The sequence below is a fragment of the Nymphaea colorata genome, chromosome 5 (assembly GCF_008831285.2).
Source record: "Nymphaea colorata isolate Beijing-Zhang1983 chromosome 5, ASM883128v2, whole genome shotgun sequence".
Lineage (NCBI taxonomy): Eukaryota > Viridiplantae > Streptophyta > Magnoliopsida > Nymphaeales > Nymphaeaceae > Nymphaea > Nymphaea colorata.
In genome coordinates, this window is record NC_045142.1 from 25,531,874 (window position 1) to 25,551,061 (window position 19,188).

The 19,188-nt window shown below is 36.7% G+C and overlaps 1 protein-coding gene across 1 annotated transcript; it reads left to right on the forward strand.

Annotated features, from left to right (window-relative positions):
• Nucleotides 1–3,604: 3,604 nt before the first annotated feature.
• LOC116254797 (peptide chain release factor APG3, chloroplastic) lies at nucleotides 3,605–17,573 on the forward strand. Its single transcript, XM_031630377.2, has 15 exons — nucleotides 3,605–3,905; nucleotides 5,780–5,836; nucleotides 6,284–6,364; nucleotides 6,429–6,486; nucleotides 6,592–6,695; nucleotides 7,102–7,153; nucleotides 7,295–7,344; nucleotides 9,633–9,698; nucleotides 9,809–9,973; nucleotides 10,463–10,535; nucleotides 10,776–10,908; nucleotides 12,125–12,182; nucleotides 12,664–12,711; nucleotides 15,206–15,289; nucleotides 17,100–17,573. Exons 1-15 carry the CDS (start codon nucleotides 3,756–3,758, stop codon nucleotides 17,172–17,174), a joined length of 1,254 nt encoding a protein of 417 aa, XP_031486237.1. The 5' UTR covers nucleotides 3,605–3,755; the 3' UTR covers nucleotides 17,175–17,573.
• Nucleotides 17,574–19,188: the final 1,615 nt, after the last annotated feature.

Consider the following 19,188-nt stretch of genomic DNA (forward strand, 5'->3'; position numbering starts at 1 on the left):
TAGTGTCAAACATTTTGTTTTTTATTTGTTTCAAATCTAAATGTTTGTGTTATTAATTTCTCATTTATTTTATTTTTTTCTTATTTTTAGTTTTTTTAAAATTTTAAAAATTTACCATATTTTTTCATATTTTTTTGTTTTTTTTTAAGCTCACCGTATTATAATTGAGAAAAACATCGCCCCTTTAAAACTTTGAAAAGTTATTTAGGACTATGGTAGTCATCTCAAGATTGAAAGCAAATCATGGAAAAAAACATGGCTCCAATCAGGAAATCTACAAAAGCATGACCAGTTCTTAGATTTTAGGTCAACAACGAGCCCCAACATGAAAAAAAAAAAAGCACTTTCTTCTTTCTTTCTTTTTTTTTTTTTAAAGTATGAAATTATAAATGGGCCACTTTAATGTTTAAATAAATGACAGCATCGCAATCTTTGAAAAGGTATGGCCTCCGTACAGAGGGACCATGCTTCAGATACGGTATCCTTCCTCCATTAATACAACTCACATAAATGGATCCAAAATCCATTCAAGAGTGTCGGCATGCATGTGGATGCCACACATTTGGTACCAACCAAAATCTCCCAGCATAATTTTTTATCAAAAGTTGATGTGAATATGAAGTGCAATTTCATGCACTGTCAAATCCACGCCACTGTCAAATATTAGGGCTTCGCACGAGCCGAGTTCAAGCCTGAGCTAGGTCCGGTCGAACTCGGCTTGTACCCCAGTGGGCTCGAGCTTGAGTCGAGCACGGGTTGATCTTATAGGGGGCGTTTGGTTGGCAGGAAAAGAACTGTTCAACAGGAAAAAAAATTCAAATTTTTAAAACTTTTCCATTTCATCAAACATGGAAAAAAAATTTGGACCGTTGGAGATGATTCTGGAAAAATAAATTTTTTTGTGACCGTTGGAGGAGGAAATTTTTTCTCCCTCCTCCCTCCTTCTCTTCTTCCTCACCATTCCCATCAAACAAAGAAATTTTTTTCTAAAAAAATAATTCCTCCATAACAAACACAAACTGGTTTGGAAAAACGGAAAAATTTTTCCGTTTCTTCAATTCCAGAAATTTTTTTCTAGAAATGTTTTTCCAGAAACTTTTTTCTGACCATCAAACGGCCCCATAAGGACCAATTTTTTTTTTTTTTTGCAATTTTACCACATTGAGTGCAACAATGCTACATTTGGTTGTACACTTCAAGATCATTCTACATTTTAAATGCCTTCTTTTAGAAATTACGTGTTTTAGCTTGAGCCCTTGTTTGGCAAATATTAACAAAAAATGTGCCATGAAAAAGAAATATACAGACATGTGAGCCCCACATTCAAAAAAAGCCAAAATGTGGTCGACAAATTAGTGCATGATTCTAAAAATAACTATTTATTGGCACCTAATAGTTGAGCTTGGCCAACTCAATTGACCAAACATTGAATTCCAAGTTTCAACGATGAGTAAATTGGACCCAGTTTCAGAATTTACATCTAATTCCAATAATGAAATTTGCTTTTTTTTTTTTTCATTCAATTTTGAACGATTCGATCTGAAAATCGGATTGAATAACGGCTGAACCCAAAGTGATTTTGAACATTTTATGTCATCATTGGTCTTTTTTGGACAATTAATCTCATGATAATTTCTACAAGGATGGGAATCTAATATCTTTTGGTTATATATGATAGTGTAGCCTAACCATCTAACTACATTTAGTTTGATCTTGTTGTCAATAGAGTACTTAATGGATATAACAACAAATGAGAAAATTAATAGATTATTTGAAATTTGTTACTTTGTGGCCGAAGATAATGATCCTATGGAGTACTTAATGTGACCAAGTTCATGAACTCCAAATTTCATAGAAACATGGCTTCGCAATTTGAACGACCGAGAATGTAACTAGTTACAAATCATGATATTGCTGATTAATCATGATCTTGGTTATGTATTTCTAACAGACGAGATATCATGGAGATCATAAATGAATAATGAATGGCATCAAACATGGCCGAATTCATGAACTTTAGTCTTTGAATCGATTATAATGGCGCTGTAATGGTCTTATATTGTGTATAAGTGGTTGTTCCATGATGGGATTAAGTTCATGCACTCTGAAATCCTTAGAAACGTAGCTTTGCAATTTGCAGTACATGTAGAAGGGGATTAATTTTAAACTTAAAACACCCGTAATTTAGCAAGCAAGTCACACTTGAAAAGAAAAATGATAATTTGCCGCATAAAACATCACCAAAATCACGAGAATTTGCTCCAAAGATTGGGTACATTCATGGAATACTAAATTGGGTAGCCGATTCTTAGGTCACTCACAGGGTGTCCAATACCATAGACGATTAGACGTCCATAGATTACGTGCAAGTAGTTAGTGAACAATGTGACCAAGTTCATGAACTCCAAAATTTCTTAGGAACATGGCTTTGCAATATGATGTATTTTTAGAATGTTTGCTTAGCACATTTTCATCCAACTGGACATTACGCATGCATAAACCATGCAAGTCATACTTGAAAAACAATTGATAATATATCACACAAAACATGACCAAGTTCACGAACTTAAACGTCAACACCGATTATAACGACCCTAGATACTTCTCGAGACCTTCTTTGAAACATGGGCTTTGCACTTCGAAGCACCTGTCCGGCAAATAGAAATCATGGCATAAATCATCAAAATCATATTTGAGCAGCAAATGAAAATATATCACACGAAACATGAAGTATTAATTACTTTAGATGTTAGCACAGTCGTCCTCTGGAAGGTTGATGCGACAACAGCTTGGGGTGAAAGTTGGTAGTGGTCAATTTCTATTTTGAGTGTCAGAGATATCAACCTTCTCGCTGCAAAAAAAGAATTATCGAGGTGCATCTTGAAACATAACAAGAGTGGTACCTCCCGACACTAAAAGAAAACTATGTATCTTAGAAGGACAAAAGGTTGGGTGGAAACTTCAGCTTTCTATTGGACAATGGGTGTGCATAACCTATCAAACCCAAAAATCGTAAACTAAATGCATGCTGGTCATTCTCTCAAAGCAAATGATAATGTATTTCATGAAACATGATCAAAATCATGAACTTCAATATTTGGGTTTAAACATGATATGACATCACTCACTACAGACCATGATGCAGCCATACTTTTTTAGAATGTAAACATCTGGATATTGGATTTGCCAAATTTGGATAAATACATTAAGCACAATCTAGTCCATATCCAAAACAAACCAACCCAGGTGCAAGGTTGACACGTAGAGATTTATTTAGCTACTTTTTATTGGATCCGGCATCTATTATTTGGACTCAGATCCAAGTGTGCCTGTTCACTAAATTCAGTTTCGGACTCGGACCTAACAAACAGTGGCTCGAACCCGGTCCATCTGCGCCCCGAAAATTTCCGAGCTGGCTCAGTAAAAATTTGAATCCATTGAGGGCAAATTAGTAAAAGATCTATCTCCAGCACAAGCACCACAAGAATCTTATCCTTCATCCGAACATAGACTACGTGGGCGTTGGTGAAGATGATCACTTAAATGACTAATTTACCCTAAATTACTTTGTGAAACTACAGGAACACCAGTAATCTTGATCCCGCCGATGAGGGGAATTTGAGGCGGGGATTTTCTAAACGGGCGCGAGAGTTTTCCGTCCCTAGTCCCCGGCGAGTTCTTTCCTGAGCAAATTTGCTCCGCTTCGATTATCTTTGCAATTGTGAACTGTTTCCGTTGCTTGAAATCGTCGGAAAATGGAGAGTTTCATAGCCGGTTGCGTCGTCGTTCCACGAATTCCAGCCGCAGGACGCCACAAAGTTATGTCTACGACGGCCAATAATAGGAGGTTCGGCATTTTCCGGTGTCCGATGATCGCAAGACAGCCTAAAGTTCTATGCATGGCGGTAAATTTTATTTTGGCTGTTCCTTTTGTTCCGTTGCTTTTTTGTTTTCGTCTTTCCGTTAGATGATTACTACATTTGGGAGTCTTTGAGGTCCAATATGTATGTAATATGGGGAATAAACGCTGTCATCCGTTTAATTCGTGCGAAAACGTACGTGGCGCAACGATGAACCGGTTTCATTGGAAAAAAATGGACGCAAATGCTGAACTATTTTGTTATGAGTTTCATTTTTTTTTATTGGTTACCGGAGATTTGTTTCGGAACGTCACACGTTCAACGGTATGTGAATAAACGTAATCTCTCAAGAATTTCATGGGATCGCAGTACACCAAACTTGTGAGCACAGTGATAGGGACGTTGAGAATGAAATGGGTTCTAGGTATGCAGACATAACCTCAGTCTTGGAGGAATCGTTCCACGGTGCTTCTGTGACCACAAGCATGTTATGGATCATTTACGGATCCGTTAGGGAGTACAAGGGCGAAGATTAGACCCATAAGGTGGTCCCTTCATTGTCCAGTAGGTTGAGAGCAGCAGTTAAGCGGGGTTCTTGAAAACGGGTTTTGGATTGAAGATTCCGATTCCCGACACGAAGTGGATTTGCAGGCCTGAGGTGTGGCTTTCCCCTCTCTGGTGCCCTGTAGGACTGGGGGACCTGGTGGAAGTGATTACTGTTGAAAGAATGAAGGGTTTAATGTCACTAGTTCAGGCTTCCTGAATGTTGGTTTTCTTTCATTGATGAAGTCACGACGACTTTATAATTTCATCGCCAGTATCCAAATTCCAAAGGATTACGTTTATGGTAAGTGAGGTGAAATAAGAACATGAGATAGTGACACGTGACTAAACATGAAAAGAAATTGGTAAGGTTGGAAAGAATAAAACTACGGATGGTATGTGCTACAAGTTTATAGGACATAAAAGCAGGTGTACTGCAAGAGATGAGCATGTTTTTTTGCGTCATGTAAGTTTTTTTGGACATGAAGAAACAATAAGTTACTGCATACATGCATTTCTCTCTCCTCCCCTCCCATTTGATTTTAAAACCCACCCAAAACTGGCCCAAGTGCCTAATATGGTGGATGCCGGACCATGTGGATATTGGTTCCGGTTTGGACCCCAGGAGACTATGGACGAAGACACTTGGTAGGACAAGATACAATTGTATAAGCCCCTCAGGATTTCTCTAAGACTATTTTCAACTCTTTCCTACACGTGGTGTTGCATTCCATCTCTCTTAAGGAACATGCTTAGAGCCGAGTATTGAACTCGATTCTGGTACCAATTATAATGATCCAAGAAAACTAGCTTGCGTGCCTGGTGTGGTGGATTCTAAGATGCCCCTTAGCCGGCTGTAAATTCACACACAAAATGACTACAAGCTATCATACTTAATTATGAGATACAGTAAATTAAACCTCTCAAGGTTTCTCAAGATTTCAATGCAAGATCATTGCCAAGTCCTTCCCACACTTGTCATGTTACATTGGGACACATTTCATACATTTGTGGTATATATACATGTACACTTGGATGCTTGCTTACATAATTGACAAGCCTAACTGAGCCAAGCCAGTCTGAACTTGTGTAAGCTAAGTGTTAGTTTGTGGGTTGAATGAACCTGAGCCTAAGACTGGCTTCAATTTTTTCTTTTTTAAACTCATGGAGATTATTAAAGTATTAAGCAAGCTCAGTCAAGTCTTTGTACATAATGGTTATGAGGTGCTCATAAATGGCATATTTTGAGCGTGCCTTGGTTATGATATTCAATTTTATGATTATGATCATGATCATGATCACATTCTGCCTTAGGATAAGCTTTTACTTGCTTTATTGGTTTTCTCCTGCCTAATATGGTTGATGATTTGATGCAGGCACCATATTTGATCACTAAACTGGATTCTGCTGAGCGAACTTGGAAGGAACTATCGGTATAAAAGTTCTACAAGTTTTTTCAGCATAAACAACACACTTCTTTGAGCATCACCAATATCAGGCTTTATGAAAGTCTTGTCACAGACAATTTTAGTGCCATTTCCAATATCAGGGCCACCTTTTTTAAGTATTTTGAATGTTGTGCATTTCATCCGGATTATAGGATTTGCCTTTCTCTTGATGGCTGATATGAATGGCCTTGTTAAGATATGATAGCCTCTTGCCTAAAAATTGTGCAACTCTAACATCCATCTTGCACATGCAACCAAGTACAGTGTGCATCATTAAACTATTATTGTTTCCTGAGTACATTCTTTATAGCTTTAGATGCTAACAAAAATAATAATTTCTTTAATTGATTGTGGTCTAAGTTTCACATTAGTAATTAGCATGGATAAGTTCTTATTAATATGATTTGCTGTCTCGCTGCTGCTTGATAATAGGTCAAATTGGCTGATCCTGATGTTGTTGCAAATCCTGTAGAATACCAGAAGCTTGCTCAGTCGATGGCAGAGCTAGATGAGGTACTATTGGGGATCTCTAATCTGCATGTTATAATAGTTTGGATTACTGATTTTTGAATTACAGGTTGTGGCAACATATAGACAGTTCAAAGATTGTGAAAAGCAACTGGAAGAGACAAAAGGTTTTGCTCAAGATCTTTAAAATAAGCCAGAATTTTAAAAATTAAAATTGTTTATTCTTGTCATATCCACATGCTAACTTAAAAAACTACAAATATTTTCTGTAGCATTAGCAAAAGAAGATGGTGGTGATCCTGAGATGACGGAGATGATAGCTTCTGAAATTGAAGCTTTATCAAATCAAATAACAGGGCTTGAGGAGAAACTTAAGGTTCCTTTTCACTGTTGATGCTTGCAATTGCTTCATGAGATATTGAGGATTTGAAATTTTTTCACAGGCACAATATATTTTTCAGTTGAGCCAAAGATTGATTAAATGTTGCCCATTGCCTACCGTGTTCCTTTCTTATATCGGAATCAGGAATATGTGTCCTGAAAGTATTAGGTCATTAAAATTAATTTGATCAGAAAGGGAGAAATTATCTGCTCTGTGGCTAACAGGGAAAGTTTTCAACTTTGCACAGTACACGTTAGTAGCTAGTTGGGACTGCACTCCAAGTTGTAAATCTTTTACTCCTCTTTCACATACCCTTCTACTAGTTGGTTTGCTGAATTATTTATAGATCCATGCATGCGTTCATATCCTATTTCCTTATGCTTATTTATTTGAACAATAGGTACTGTTACTTCCTAGTGATCCGTTGGATGCACGAAATATCTTACTTGAAGGTATGCTTTATGGGAACATTCTGGTGCTTCACTGTTTTCTGAAATGTTCTTGCAGTTACATTGCATCGTCAAAGTCTTTTAGGTCAATTTACATTGACCATCTTTGTCAATTGACAAATTTGACATTTTATTAATTTTCAGTAAGAGCTGGAACTGGTGGTGACGAGGCAGGGATATGGGCTGGTGATCTTGTAGGTACATGTTACTTGTCTCTTTCCTGTTTTCAAAACAGATTATGAAAAATTGCTTCCTTAGCTTGTTTTCAAGTGGTTCTAATGATTCTATCAACTTTAGAATTTGGACATTCAAGAAAATTGTGATAAAAATGGTTACTCACATTCTAATTCATAAATCATTTAAGAGTTGCCTTTGTGTTGTGTTGGATTGTAAAAGAATTTATCTTAAATAGGATCCATCTGGTTTTGCCCCAATCACTTCATCTCAAAAGAAAAAAAAAAATCTTCATCTGTCACATGGTTGCTAATAATAATGTAAATAACTGCTTGATTATCAAGATGGTCTCTGATCTGCCCATTGATGCACGTATGTCTAGTCTCTACAACAGATGGTTTTTTGCTGCTGACATCATGTGAGGGTCTAAGACTCTAAATGTGCAAAGGTTATGCTAAATGTACCTCAATATGTCTTATGGGTGACAGGCCAAAATAGTTAAATGACATCAAAGAGTTGCATTCTAGTTACAGTAAAAGCATTGTGATTGGTATTTCTGGTTGATGGATAAATTGTTCTCATGCAGTTTAACTAAATGAAAATTTATGATACCACTTGAATACCTTTACTGGATTAATACGAATATAATAGCTGCTTGCTTCATCTACAACTAGCAGACCACTTAGTTTGGGTGCTGGAGCATGAAGGTTGAACACAATAGTGATATACTATGGTTGCTAGTGACTTTTGGGTTAATCTTTTGATCTAATGCTTCCAATATTATGCTACAGACTTTACAGCCAAGCTGTTGAAGAAACTAGTTTCATGTACCAAAGCATTGTAATATTACAACTGCTGTCTTTCATTTCTCTCCACTTGGAGGTCAATGTAACAAGGAATCAGGCCCTTAGGCAACAAATTACCTATTTCACAATATTATTTCCATGCCAATATTACATGATAAGTTCCACTATTTGCCAATAGCTTCAGTCGTTAGTTTAGGACATCTATCAGAGTGGATAACTCTTGCTATTCTCATTTTCTCCTTGCTGTGTTATATATAGATTATAAATACAGGTCGTTTGTATGTTTTCCTTCAGGAACTTTGCACATATGCTGCATAAACCTGTAGTTGGTTACGTGTTGGTTCCTTTCCAAGTTTAGTAATTTCTGTCACTTTCTTAGTTTGTTACTGTGTACTGTGTGTTTTTGTATTTGGTGGCCACTATATGGTAACAAATTGTTTATTAATCAACATATGCATATATGTGTAATACAAACTCGAGTAGATAAGTGGCATAAAACAACATTCGTTGTTGGGGCAGCAACGAAGTATACACCTGTCTGACACATTAAACTATTACTGGATCAATTGCCTGCTTTTTGTTGATTTTTAGTTAAATTGAAAAGTGACCTTTTGTTTTTTCTTAAGAAAATATCAGTAGTTATCATGCTTAATTTTTGAGAATTAGTGAATCTGTAGAAAATTTAAAACATAATTGCATGCTATATAGGGGAGACCACTTCTGTTAACATTTTGATGATATCGCAAGAACACCATGATAATAAAAAATATTTGTCTCAGAGCTATTTTGCATTCGAGTAGATCTGTGGGTTTCGGGGTGCACTCTTTATCTTTTTCCAAGCTTGTTATGTGTCGCACCCATTGACATACGCTGCCTTCTTAAACAATACAGAAAAAGAACAGTTTTCTGGTGTTCACATAATGGTAATGAATGTCATAATGATATTGTCTTTCTTGGCCTTACATTCCACTTTATATGGCCATTTGGCACAGATGTGCTAGAGTCAGATGTTAACATCATGGACACCACATGAAGTCTGTACTTTAAAGTTTTAAACATATCTGAGAACTTGGCAGGCTAGCCCAGGTGACGTATCCTAATGAACTAGGTTTTACTTTTCAGGGTCATCCCTTGTTGGTTGGACTGATGTGCAAGTTTAGACAGTCACTATAATTTTATTTTTTTGTGGTATATTTCCATGCATGATGTTATTAGTTTATTGTTTCCATGAGATTCTTTGTGTTGCACAACTTCTTGTCTTATGCAACATGAGCATACAACAACCTGGCTGAGTCATGAACTGGGGCCAATTGAATCAAGTCATGAGCCAGTGGGTTTCCTAACTACATTTTAAAGGTGGAAGCTGCTGACTATCATGCTGAACGTATTGTTTTACTATGATTTCTTTGACTATGGTATTGGCAGTAAAGGTTTTGGATATTCTTTTGTCTTTTCAACAATCGTTCTCTTAGGTCATGATAATGAGGGTCATTATTTGGCAGGTGCGCATGTATCAGAAATACAGTGAACGTAACTCGTGGAAATTTACACCAGTTTCTACCTCAGAGGTCCTTGCAGCTTTTGAATACACTATTATTCCTTAAATGCACATTATGACTTGCTTATTTTCTGATATTGTAGGAGTGAACGACATTTCTGACTTCTTTTTTCTTTGCAGGCTGAAAAGGGGGGTTACAAGACATATGTGATGGAAGTTAAGGGAAGCCGTGTCTACAGCAAATTGAAATATGAGTCTGGTGTTCATCGTGTTCAACGCGTGCCTCAGACTGAAACACAAGGTCGTGTTCATACTTCAACAGCAACTGTTGCTATCATGCCCGAGGTCAGGTTTATCTTTGTTTTTATAAGTCTGGAATGCAGGGTATTTATCTCTTAGCACTAGTTGTTGTATTCCATGGAAGTTTATGCAATGTTATGCAACAAAAGCCTTCTGATTTTTTAGTGCATATGTACATGTATGTCTAGATTTTCTGACTCTCCATTAGTGTTTTTTTTTAATTTCCAGATTTTCTAGTCTTTGTCAAATGCTTCTAGTATTGAAGACTTTGCCTTTGTCGAGATACAGCTAAGACAAAATATATCTGTGGCATCTTGAATATTGGACATGATTTTTGCATTTGTTAAGTTTTAATTCTTGATTTCTAGTTATCTGTAGCACATTCTTCTGGCTCTGTGCGTTGATTCTAGAGCAAACTTTACCTGTCCTGTAACTGTTTTGTGAAAACCACTCTGTCAGGAACATTTGATGGCCAATTCCAAATGTTGTAGTTTCTTTTGTTATTATGAGAAAATTTATCCTTTGATTTTTCAGGCTGATGAAGTTGAGGTAGTAATTGATCCAAAAGATATTGAGCTTACAACAGCAAGATCTGGTGGTGCCGGAGGTATTGTTGTTCATCTTTGTTTGTGCCTTTCGTCCATTTTGTGCTTGTATATTGTGACGAAAGAGTAAAATGCACCTTATGGCCACAACTAAGTCAGATCATGTGCAAAAAGTTTTGCTTGTGAAAAAATTGAATAAGTATCAGTAGAGAATGTAATAGTACCGTCAGATTCTAGTTTTCCAGATTTCCTCTGGAGTTGATTTTTAATCTGTGTCATCTACTGGATTTCCTGTTCTACAGGACAGAATGTCAACAAAGTGGAGACTGCTGTTGACCTCTTCCATAAACCAACTGGGATTCGTATTTTTTGTACTGAAGAAAGGACTCAACTACAGAACAAGAGCAGAGCTCTTCAGCTGCTGCGAGCCAAACTGTGAGAAGCTTGATATTGCATGGGTTTTCTCTTCGTTCTTTCACTTATCTATAGCAGTTTCTGGCTTTTTGTTTCTGTTTGTAGTTTTCTGCTTGGTATGGGGTCACTGCTCTTTATTTTTTCTCGTCTTCTGTAGAAATCCTCCCAGTAGTCCTGCTGCTGCATGGCTTATTCTTTTGAAATGATTTTTGCACTAGGTATTGGGAATCAGGGGTGTGATTGACATGAGCATCTAATTTATATATATATGCAGAAGAAAAAACTTGTTATTGGCAAAACTCTTGTCTGTTCTACAAAGTGTCAGCTCTCAATCTGATCTCTTTTATTAGGTTCCTTGTTGCTAGAAAAATGCTCATTATGTTCTTCTTACTAGATTTAGATGAATTCAGCATCTTTCTCTGGTGATTAAATTACAAAAAACCATTAACTTTTTTTTTTTTTAGAATGTGGGAACATTCTTTGCTTTCACATTTTTTTTTTGGTAATCATCGAAGGGTTGGGTTGGATTAGGACTAGGGTTGCAAATGGAGTGGATGTGCCTCCAAGGTTTTGCTATTTGTCACTGTATATCTGAATCCGTTCCTTTCTGAATGTCTTTAGTTGATCAACATCCAAACTGTTTGCAGCTTATTAAGGTTTGACCTTGATCTAAAAAGCGTATGGTAAATAGATTTGAATTCCACGTACTATCAATCAAGTTTCTTAATATAATATTGATGTCTGAACTGAATGTCTGTCAGTGTCCTTTGTATGCATTAATTCATAATTTTTCTCACACAGTCTGGACCTATTTAATCTCAGTATGTTAATAGGTGTTAGCTGTATTTCATAGAGTTGCTGATAAATTCATGTTAGCTTATTGGTTAGAACATGGTCATCTACTAGTGCTTTTGTTTGTCAGACTGTGGTCTCCTTTTCCTTTTTATTTCATACAATGTAGCATAAGCTATAGAGTACACATGGACGATAACATTTCTAATATAGCCTGAATCTGAAGTTCTGAACCTGCTGCCCATCTGAGGATCCATCTAAAAAATGGTTCAGTTATTTTGATCTGTTTAAACTGCCAAGTCAGATAATTTGCATCTGGCTAACTAACTGGGCCTGTAGGGATGCTAGGTTTCAATTTTTGCTTTCAAATGTTGAAGCCATGTAATTTAATTAGCAGAGATAAATGGTTTTGGCAACTAAGAACGGTTATTTGTCACACTTACAGGTATGAGATGAAAGTGAGGGAGCAACAAGAAGCAATTAGAAATCAACGGAAATCACAGGTTTGTGATTAGGTATCAATGGTTGAACACGAATTTGGTAGCATGGTTCATCTTTCATTTAGGTATGAGTATGTCTTAAGGAGTGAAGTGCATGCAATGACATGCACACATGAAATTATTGGAAGTATAGTTCAGAAATTGGTGATAGTTTTGTAATTGGCATGTCAGGTCCAAGAGCATAATGCATACTTGTTCTGGGCACCAGTATATACTTGCAAGTATTATGTGGATTTAATAAATTAGCTATTTCTCTCAGGTTACACTGTATAGTTTTACTTATGTATCATTCTGGTCTATACCTGCATTTGTACTCACTTCTTATTGAGGAATAAATTTGAAAAAATTAGCAAGGTAGAGGACTATAGAGGGTACACACATATAAGGACTAGGTATATCCAGCGTGAACACTTTGTTCAGCTTGTTCAATTTGAATGTTTGGCATGTCAACATTTAGTTTATTTCTCCTGCTTCTGGTTGCTAGGTTGGGACAGGTGCTCGCTCAGAGAAGATTCGAACATATAACTACAAGGTTAGTTAATTATTTTCATGAGATCTACAGTTCTTAAAAGCTCTTAAGCTACATAGTTAAGCATCGTCATGATACTTCTTGTGCTAGAATGTTGCTTTGAAGTTAAGATAGTCTGTTCAAAATTTCTAAAATTGCTAACATCTAGATGATATAAAAGTCTGGTTCTTGCATATACCAAATGCCAGACAAAATAGCGAAATCTGCTTCAATCTGTTGGTGAACTTTCTATTTCAATGAAAAGCTGCTCCAGTTCGCCACTACTACTCCTTCCCATTCATTTATGTTATCCTTGTCCTAAGGTTGTTGATATCTTTTGCGTTTTATTGGATAACAGAAAAAAATTGCAGGGTTGATGCAGGAATGGATCTGCACATGCCAAAAAAGAAGCCACCCACCCAGGGTGATTTGTAACAGATTTACAACCGTTGCCAATTGCCTTTATGGACATAAAATCTAGAGTATCTTGCACCTTTCACTGAGATGATAGGACATCAAGATTTTGATTCCCTTCATTGGAGTGCCATCTAGGAGGTTTTATGAGATTCTTATTTGGCAGCTTAAAGCTGGTCTCATAGACATGGCAATATGTTGCCAATTATGGAAATATGCTTATGTGCATGGAACCAACAATCCTCTGTTATTCCATGCCATGGTGAACCTGGGGATCTAGTGGCTATGCCATCTTTAGTTTAATATATGTGCCCCCCCAACACAACCCTCTCCCCAAAAAACACACACACACACACACACAGAGACAACAATATCAATGCAACAGCAAGAAAGTCTGTGTATAGTGGTTGAGTTCTTTGCGCGTAACCATGAGCAACTTTGCTAATTCCTGTGACATATTGTCAGCATCTCCTGCATAATTGACATCATGTTGAAAGGTCAGTCCATCTTGGTCGTAATGGTTTTTAATCAAACTGGTGTGCACTGTGCAGTTATTTAAGTCAATTATAAAAGCTAATTTCCTGCACTAAATGGCGAATAGTGTACTGCCTGTTATAGGAGCTCACTTGCTCGGTGCAACTCAAAGGACCATTTAAAAGCTATTTAGGCAAATGGATATAGAAGTGGCATTTTCATGAAATGGCTAGTATGAACATGTTTGGAAATTTGAGGCTACTCAAGATGTTGTAAAGTACATGCCATCACTCATTTTGGTCCTGTACAAAGTAAGGTCCGCATGAACTATATTTTGTTCATGGATACTGTTAAAGTGAAAAAGTTACAAAATTTAAAGAAGAAAAACATGTTTCTTGAAAAAATGATCTTAAAAATTGAAGCTACAATTTCACATTGAAACCATGAATTGCAAACAATATTGAATGCATAAAGACGGCTTCAAATGGGTTCATAGATTCACCGAAGATCAAAGCTTACAACTGAAACTATTGTCAATACTTAAAAAAAGAGAAAATTAATAAAATATCAAAGCTAACAAATGAAACTACTATCTATTCTAAGGAGAAAATAAATACTTTTTTGTCTATGTTTTACTCCTCAAAGAACTCAATAGGCATACATAAACTTCAAATTACTTTTAGGAGGTGGAAATAGGCTTCTAGAAACCCTATCTTTCATCATCGATCAGCCTGAAGTTTTATTTTCTTCCTTAATGTATATGAATATTTCTCCTGGCACATAGTGTTGTGAGGGGATTTATGTGAAACTGAACAAAGGAGAGGACTTTGGCACTTTGTCCATCTAAAAGTCTGGCAAGGAATGCACCCAAGTTCTAGTAACATTAGATACAGCCTCTCAGAAGTTACAAAAAGTATAGCACAATAACAACCATGTTGACTTTATAACATGATTTGGCCAGCAAACTCCATCGTTAAAGTGGTGCTTAAAGGTTTCTTACATAAAACAGGAAAGGAAAGGAATACCTGGAGACTGTTATAAAAATTAAAAGGGCAAAGGAGAGAATGGGGAGGCAAATTCCTAGTTTTTTCTATAGTCATCTGAAACTCTGCAGATCGTTAAATGCTGTACTTGGTTGATCTTCCAAACTGCTGCATTTTGTTTTGCTGATCTTCTGCATAAATTTTTTAATTGTACCCTTCAGTTCAGATAAAAGATAAGGAGATCATAAAACTCGACCATATAATTTCTTGTAGGATAACAAGTTTCACTCTCTGTAATTTTATTCCACAAGTTGAACAGATAACCTGGATCAATTTTGACCATTATGTTTGCTTGTTTCTTCCTTTTCTGAGGAGCAATGAAATTCTAACCTGCATTGGCAAACAAATAATTTAATTTGTAATTGTCAAATCAATTGGCTAGCTACTCTTATGTCATAAAAAAAAATGTTAGCATGGACATTATTGTGCAAAATTAGCTGACCATGCAGATGCAGATCTTGATAAGCTCTTCTGTTGAAGATTGCGTGCATTTTTTGCTTTGCAAATTCAATTGAGTAAGCGTATTTCTTAAACTTCCTGCATTTTTTTATTGTCATTCTTACAGTCCAGTATATCTGCTCTAACAGGATAATCGAGTCACTGACCACAGACTGAAGATGAACTTTGAGCTCACATCATTTCTCTCTGGCGACATAGAGTCTGCTGTTCAGGTATATCTCATTATTTTGTTTTCTGAGTGTGTGCTTGTGTGGTTGTTGTTAATCAATCTTTCCTTGACAAGGCTACTACATTTTACTTTGATTTGTTAGCAATCGGCATTTTACTTTTTCTGTTAATAATTTAAAACTGTAGCATTGTTTTATCTCAATAATATTCTTTAGGGCATGTTTGACTGCCCTGGTAACAAGTGTGGGAAGCTGAGATTTTTGTGCTCTACAGCACCCATTCAAACACCACTAAAATGTTCCTGGATATGTTTTTCAACACATAAAAGTAGGGTTTTTCTGGATTGTCGGGACCTTGGGGGTTCCAACTAAAAATCCAGAACTTTTGCACCTAGTTTTTGAAGCTAACAAATACACAATAAATTGGAAATAGGCCTATGTTTGTGAATAGGCATGGACATCATTGTAAAGTTGACAAATATGTCAGTTTGTTTACTCCTACAAAAGCACCTTAGGTGGGAAGATGGGGTGGTAACTGGGTTGATTGTGTTGTTGAATCAGTCCAGAATGGGTCCGGAGGCCACCGTGCCTCCTCTCTAATGGTGATATCAGGTGCATCTGACTCATCAGGCCGAGGGTTATAATCTGCACTAGACCCACACCTTAGTTTCATCCGAGGGATATGTGGAACTACCGAACTTGTTCGAGCTGGGAAAAAGTAGTTGAAGGAAGTAAAAAGTTGTTTAAAAATGTTAAGCAAGTTCTGAGCATGAGCATGTAGTTTGGCAAATGTTAGCTTAAATGCTTCCTAATCCACATCAAGAAGGTATAAAATTTTTGTCGTATTTGCCAATTTTCTTTGATAATTTAAACTTCCAATTACCTGTTGCTTGTAGGATTCTTACTAAATCATGGCTACCAAGTCAGGCTGCCTGGACTTAACCCCAAATAAATCACTGGAAACCTTCTTAATTAAATTTAAGTTTGATAGTGGTGCCATTTTTGGAATTTAAAGCGACTTTTGTTAAATGCTAATGCATGTAATCAAGCTAAATTTGGATAAGGACTCGTTCTTTAGATGTAACAACTCAAGGTTCATGTTGATTAAATCTTATGGTTCATAATGGAGTTTGATTTGGATAACAACACATCATTTAGGTAAAAGATATGATTCACATATTTTTGAATTTGGTTCAGTTTTTTCACCAAATACAACTTACAAACATATTGTCACATCTCTAGAAACAGGGTGCATAAGGTTTGAGGAAACTGGTAAGATCAAAAAGGAAAGATTGATGCAAAATATTTTAGTATGGTTCTACCAATCTGAATTCTTTCTTAAAAATTCGCTCAGTTTGGGAAAGTAAGGACAAACGAGAAAATTCTAAGAATATGAGAGCGTCATGAAATTTCCTTTTTGCAAATGACCTGACTATAGCAGTAAATGGGCCCCTTTTTTCTCCTTTGGATCTATAACCCTAGATTGCTCTTCTCTATCGTTTTTTTTTTTTTTTTTTTCCATCAGCTCAACTTGCTGCCTTTATTTTCTTTGAGGGCTCCTCCCCAACTATAGATATAAGTCTCTGCTTTCTTTAGAGATTAGGTCGTTTTGAGATTAGGCGAAAACAAGTGGTCTTTCCCAAAAGGTAGGGAGAAACCATGGGTTTTTGCAAAACAGAGGTATTTCTTTTGGGAGATGGTGATCCCCACATTGTGTGTGCGTGTTATGTATATTTATATCCTGTGTGTTAACTTTTTTTCTTTTTCAAGTTAATCAGGGTTCATGTCTATTCATATTCATCATTGCATCAGGGTTCATGTCTATTCATATTCATCATTGCATTGTCATTTGCAGTCTTGTGTGACTATGGAGCAGAAGGAGAAGCTTGAAGAGCTTGCAGAATCAGTCAGCATGCCAACTGCGGCTTAACTAGGCATCTGAAGAAATGAGCAAAAGAGGCAATTCAATCAATCAAGAGTTTTCACCAACGTTCCTCACATTCCACGTAGTTGGCAAGTTTAAGGACATACATGCATTTGAATGCATGTGCATGCTTGATTGCAGTCAGGAGCTTGCACGGATTAGGTGGAAATGGCTTTGGTGTCCATCTGATTTTTAGGGACTAAAAGGAAACAAAAGGCTTATGAATATAAACGAAATCATCTTTTGGAGAAAAGCGTGGGATGTATGAAATACCAGACTGGTGAAATGCTGAAATGGTGCTATTCTATTCTTTAACATATTCTGCTCTGTAAAATCTTTATACTTCCGCGACTGTAATCATCAGTTTTGTTAATATCTTCATTTGGAGATGCTCAGATTTCAGTACGTCCTTTAGTATTCATGGTTTCACGTGACGTTAATAAGTGTTGCTGATATCTTGATCATGCTCAGACATTGTCTGCATCCTTTAACATGCCATGGTTTCACGTGACACGGATTCCTGTAAAATTCAGCATTATCCATCTTCAAGATGCACAACTCTTATGCTTGGGCTTCGATGCATTTGATTGCTTTGGCTGTCCTAAAATGGAGCATAATGCTCTGTCAAATTACATTCTTAAGATGCCAGCTCATTTCTACCACCTTTTGGACTGATCTAGTCATTCTCAGAACAAGTGGGCGCAACAGAAAAGCTGCTGGTGACACACCCTTGACGACCATGGTTGATCATCATGATGGATGGTGAAGATCTTAGAGAATTTTAATAAAATGTCTTCTCGTGTAACATAATCTACACAAACTTTGCATGGTGGAGATCTTAGAGAATTTTCATAATGTGATTTCTCGTGTAACATGACCTGCACAAATTTTCTGCATAAGGAATTCGAGCCACCATTGGAGTTCCGTATTACTTTGGGTGTCAAGACTCGTTATTGGAACTCTGTAAATGGTTTTTTTTTACATGTTCATGCAATCTTGCAGTTGGGCAGTTTCTTTTTTCAGATTTGGTCAATGTAATTCTCATCGATTCGATAAGAAACACCCAATTGTATCATCAGAACCCACGCATGTCTGCATTCGTGTGAACATATTAAAAATGGATTCTAGTTTAGGTTACTCGGTGTTTTATGTCACTTGCAATAGGAAGGCGCTGATGTTCGTCAGTCGTTGGTCTTGCCATTGTCGGGGTATTTGTGATGGTGAGTCGGTGACACCTACAAGAAAAAGAATGGTCCTTTTGGGATATAGAACCACGTTAAATGAACTGGTGGCCTGATCAATTGATCCACACAGGATTATTGCCTACCCTCGGTTGATACATGATGAAGTTGGGTTAGAGGATATCTCGGAGGGGTTTGGCATAATGGATCGGCAGGGGTTGATAAGCTTCAACCTCTTGTGATATCGACTCCAAAGGGGCACTAATATTCAAGTCAAAGCATAGCGATAATGCCACCAAACGGAAATATGAAGAGGGGAAATTTCCATTTTTGGGGCCTGCCTTTTGCTCATAATGCTAAAAAGATGATCTTTTGTGATTAAGAGCCTCACTTTTCACAAAACTGTCAATCGAAGTGAAATTCTTTTAAAATAATAATAAACGAGAAATGTTTGCTGTAACTTGTTTTTCAACGTTAACCTCTATCCCTAGATTACATTATCATCGTTTTAGCTGTCGTCCTTTTGTTTTCTAGATTACTAAAATGTATTTAGGCTTTTATTCGACATTTTTATTGTGCCAAAAAATTGCGAAGATGATCCTTTTTATAATTATAGGCAAAAGGTTGGCTCACAACGGAAATTTCTGTCAGAGAAGATATTCGGCCCGGCTTACCTCCACCCTTCACAAAAGCTCTCAGTGATCATCCCATTGTGGGCAGCATCTTAAAAACTTTTTAACATACACTGCATTCTTTGTGTTCTAAGCGACATTGGAAGCTCCTTCAGTCTCAATCGGATAAAAAAGTGCCAATGCAAGGGACATTGCTTACCATAATTA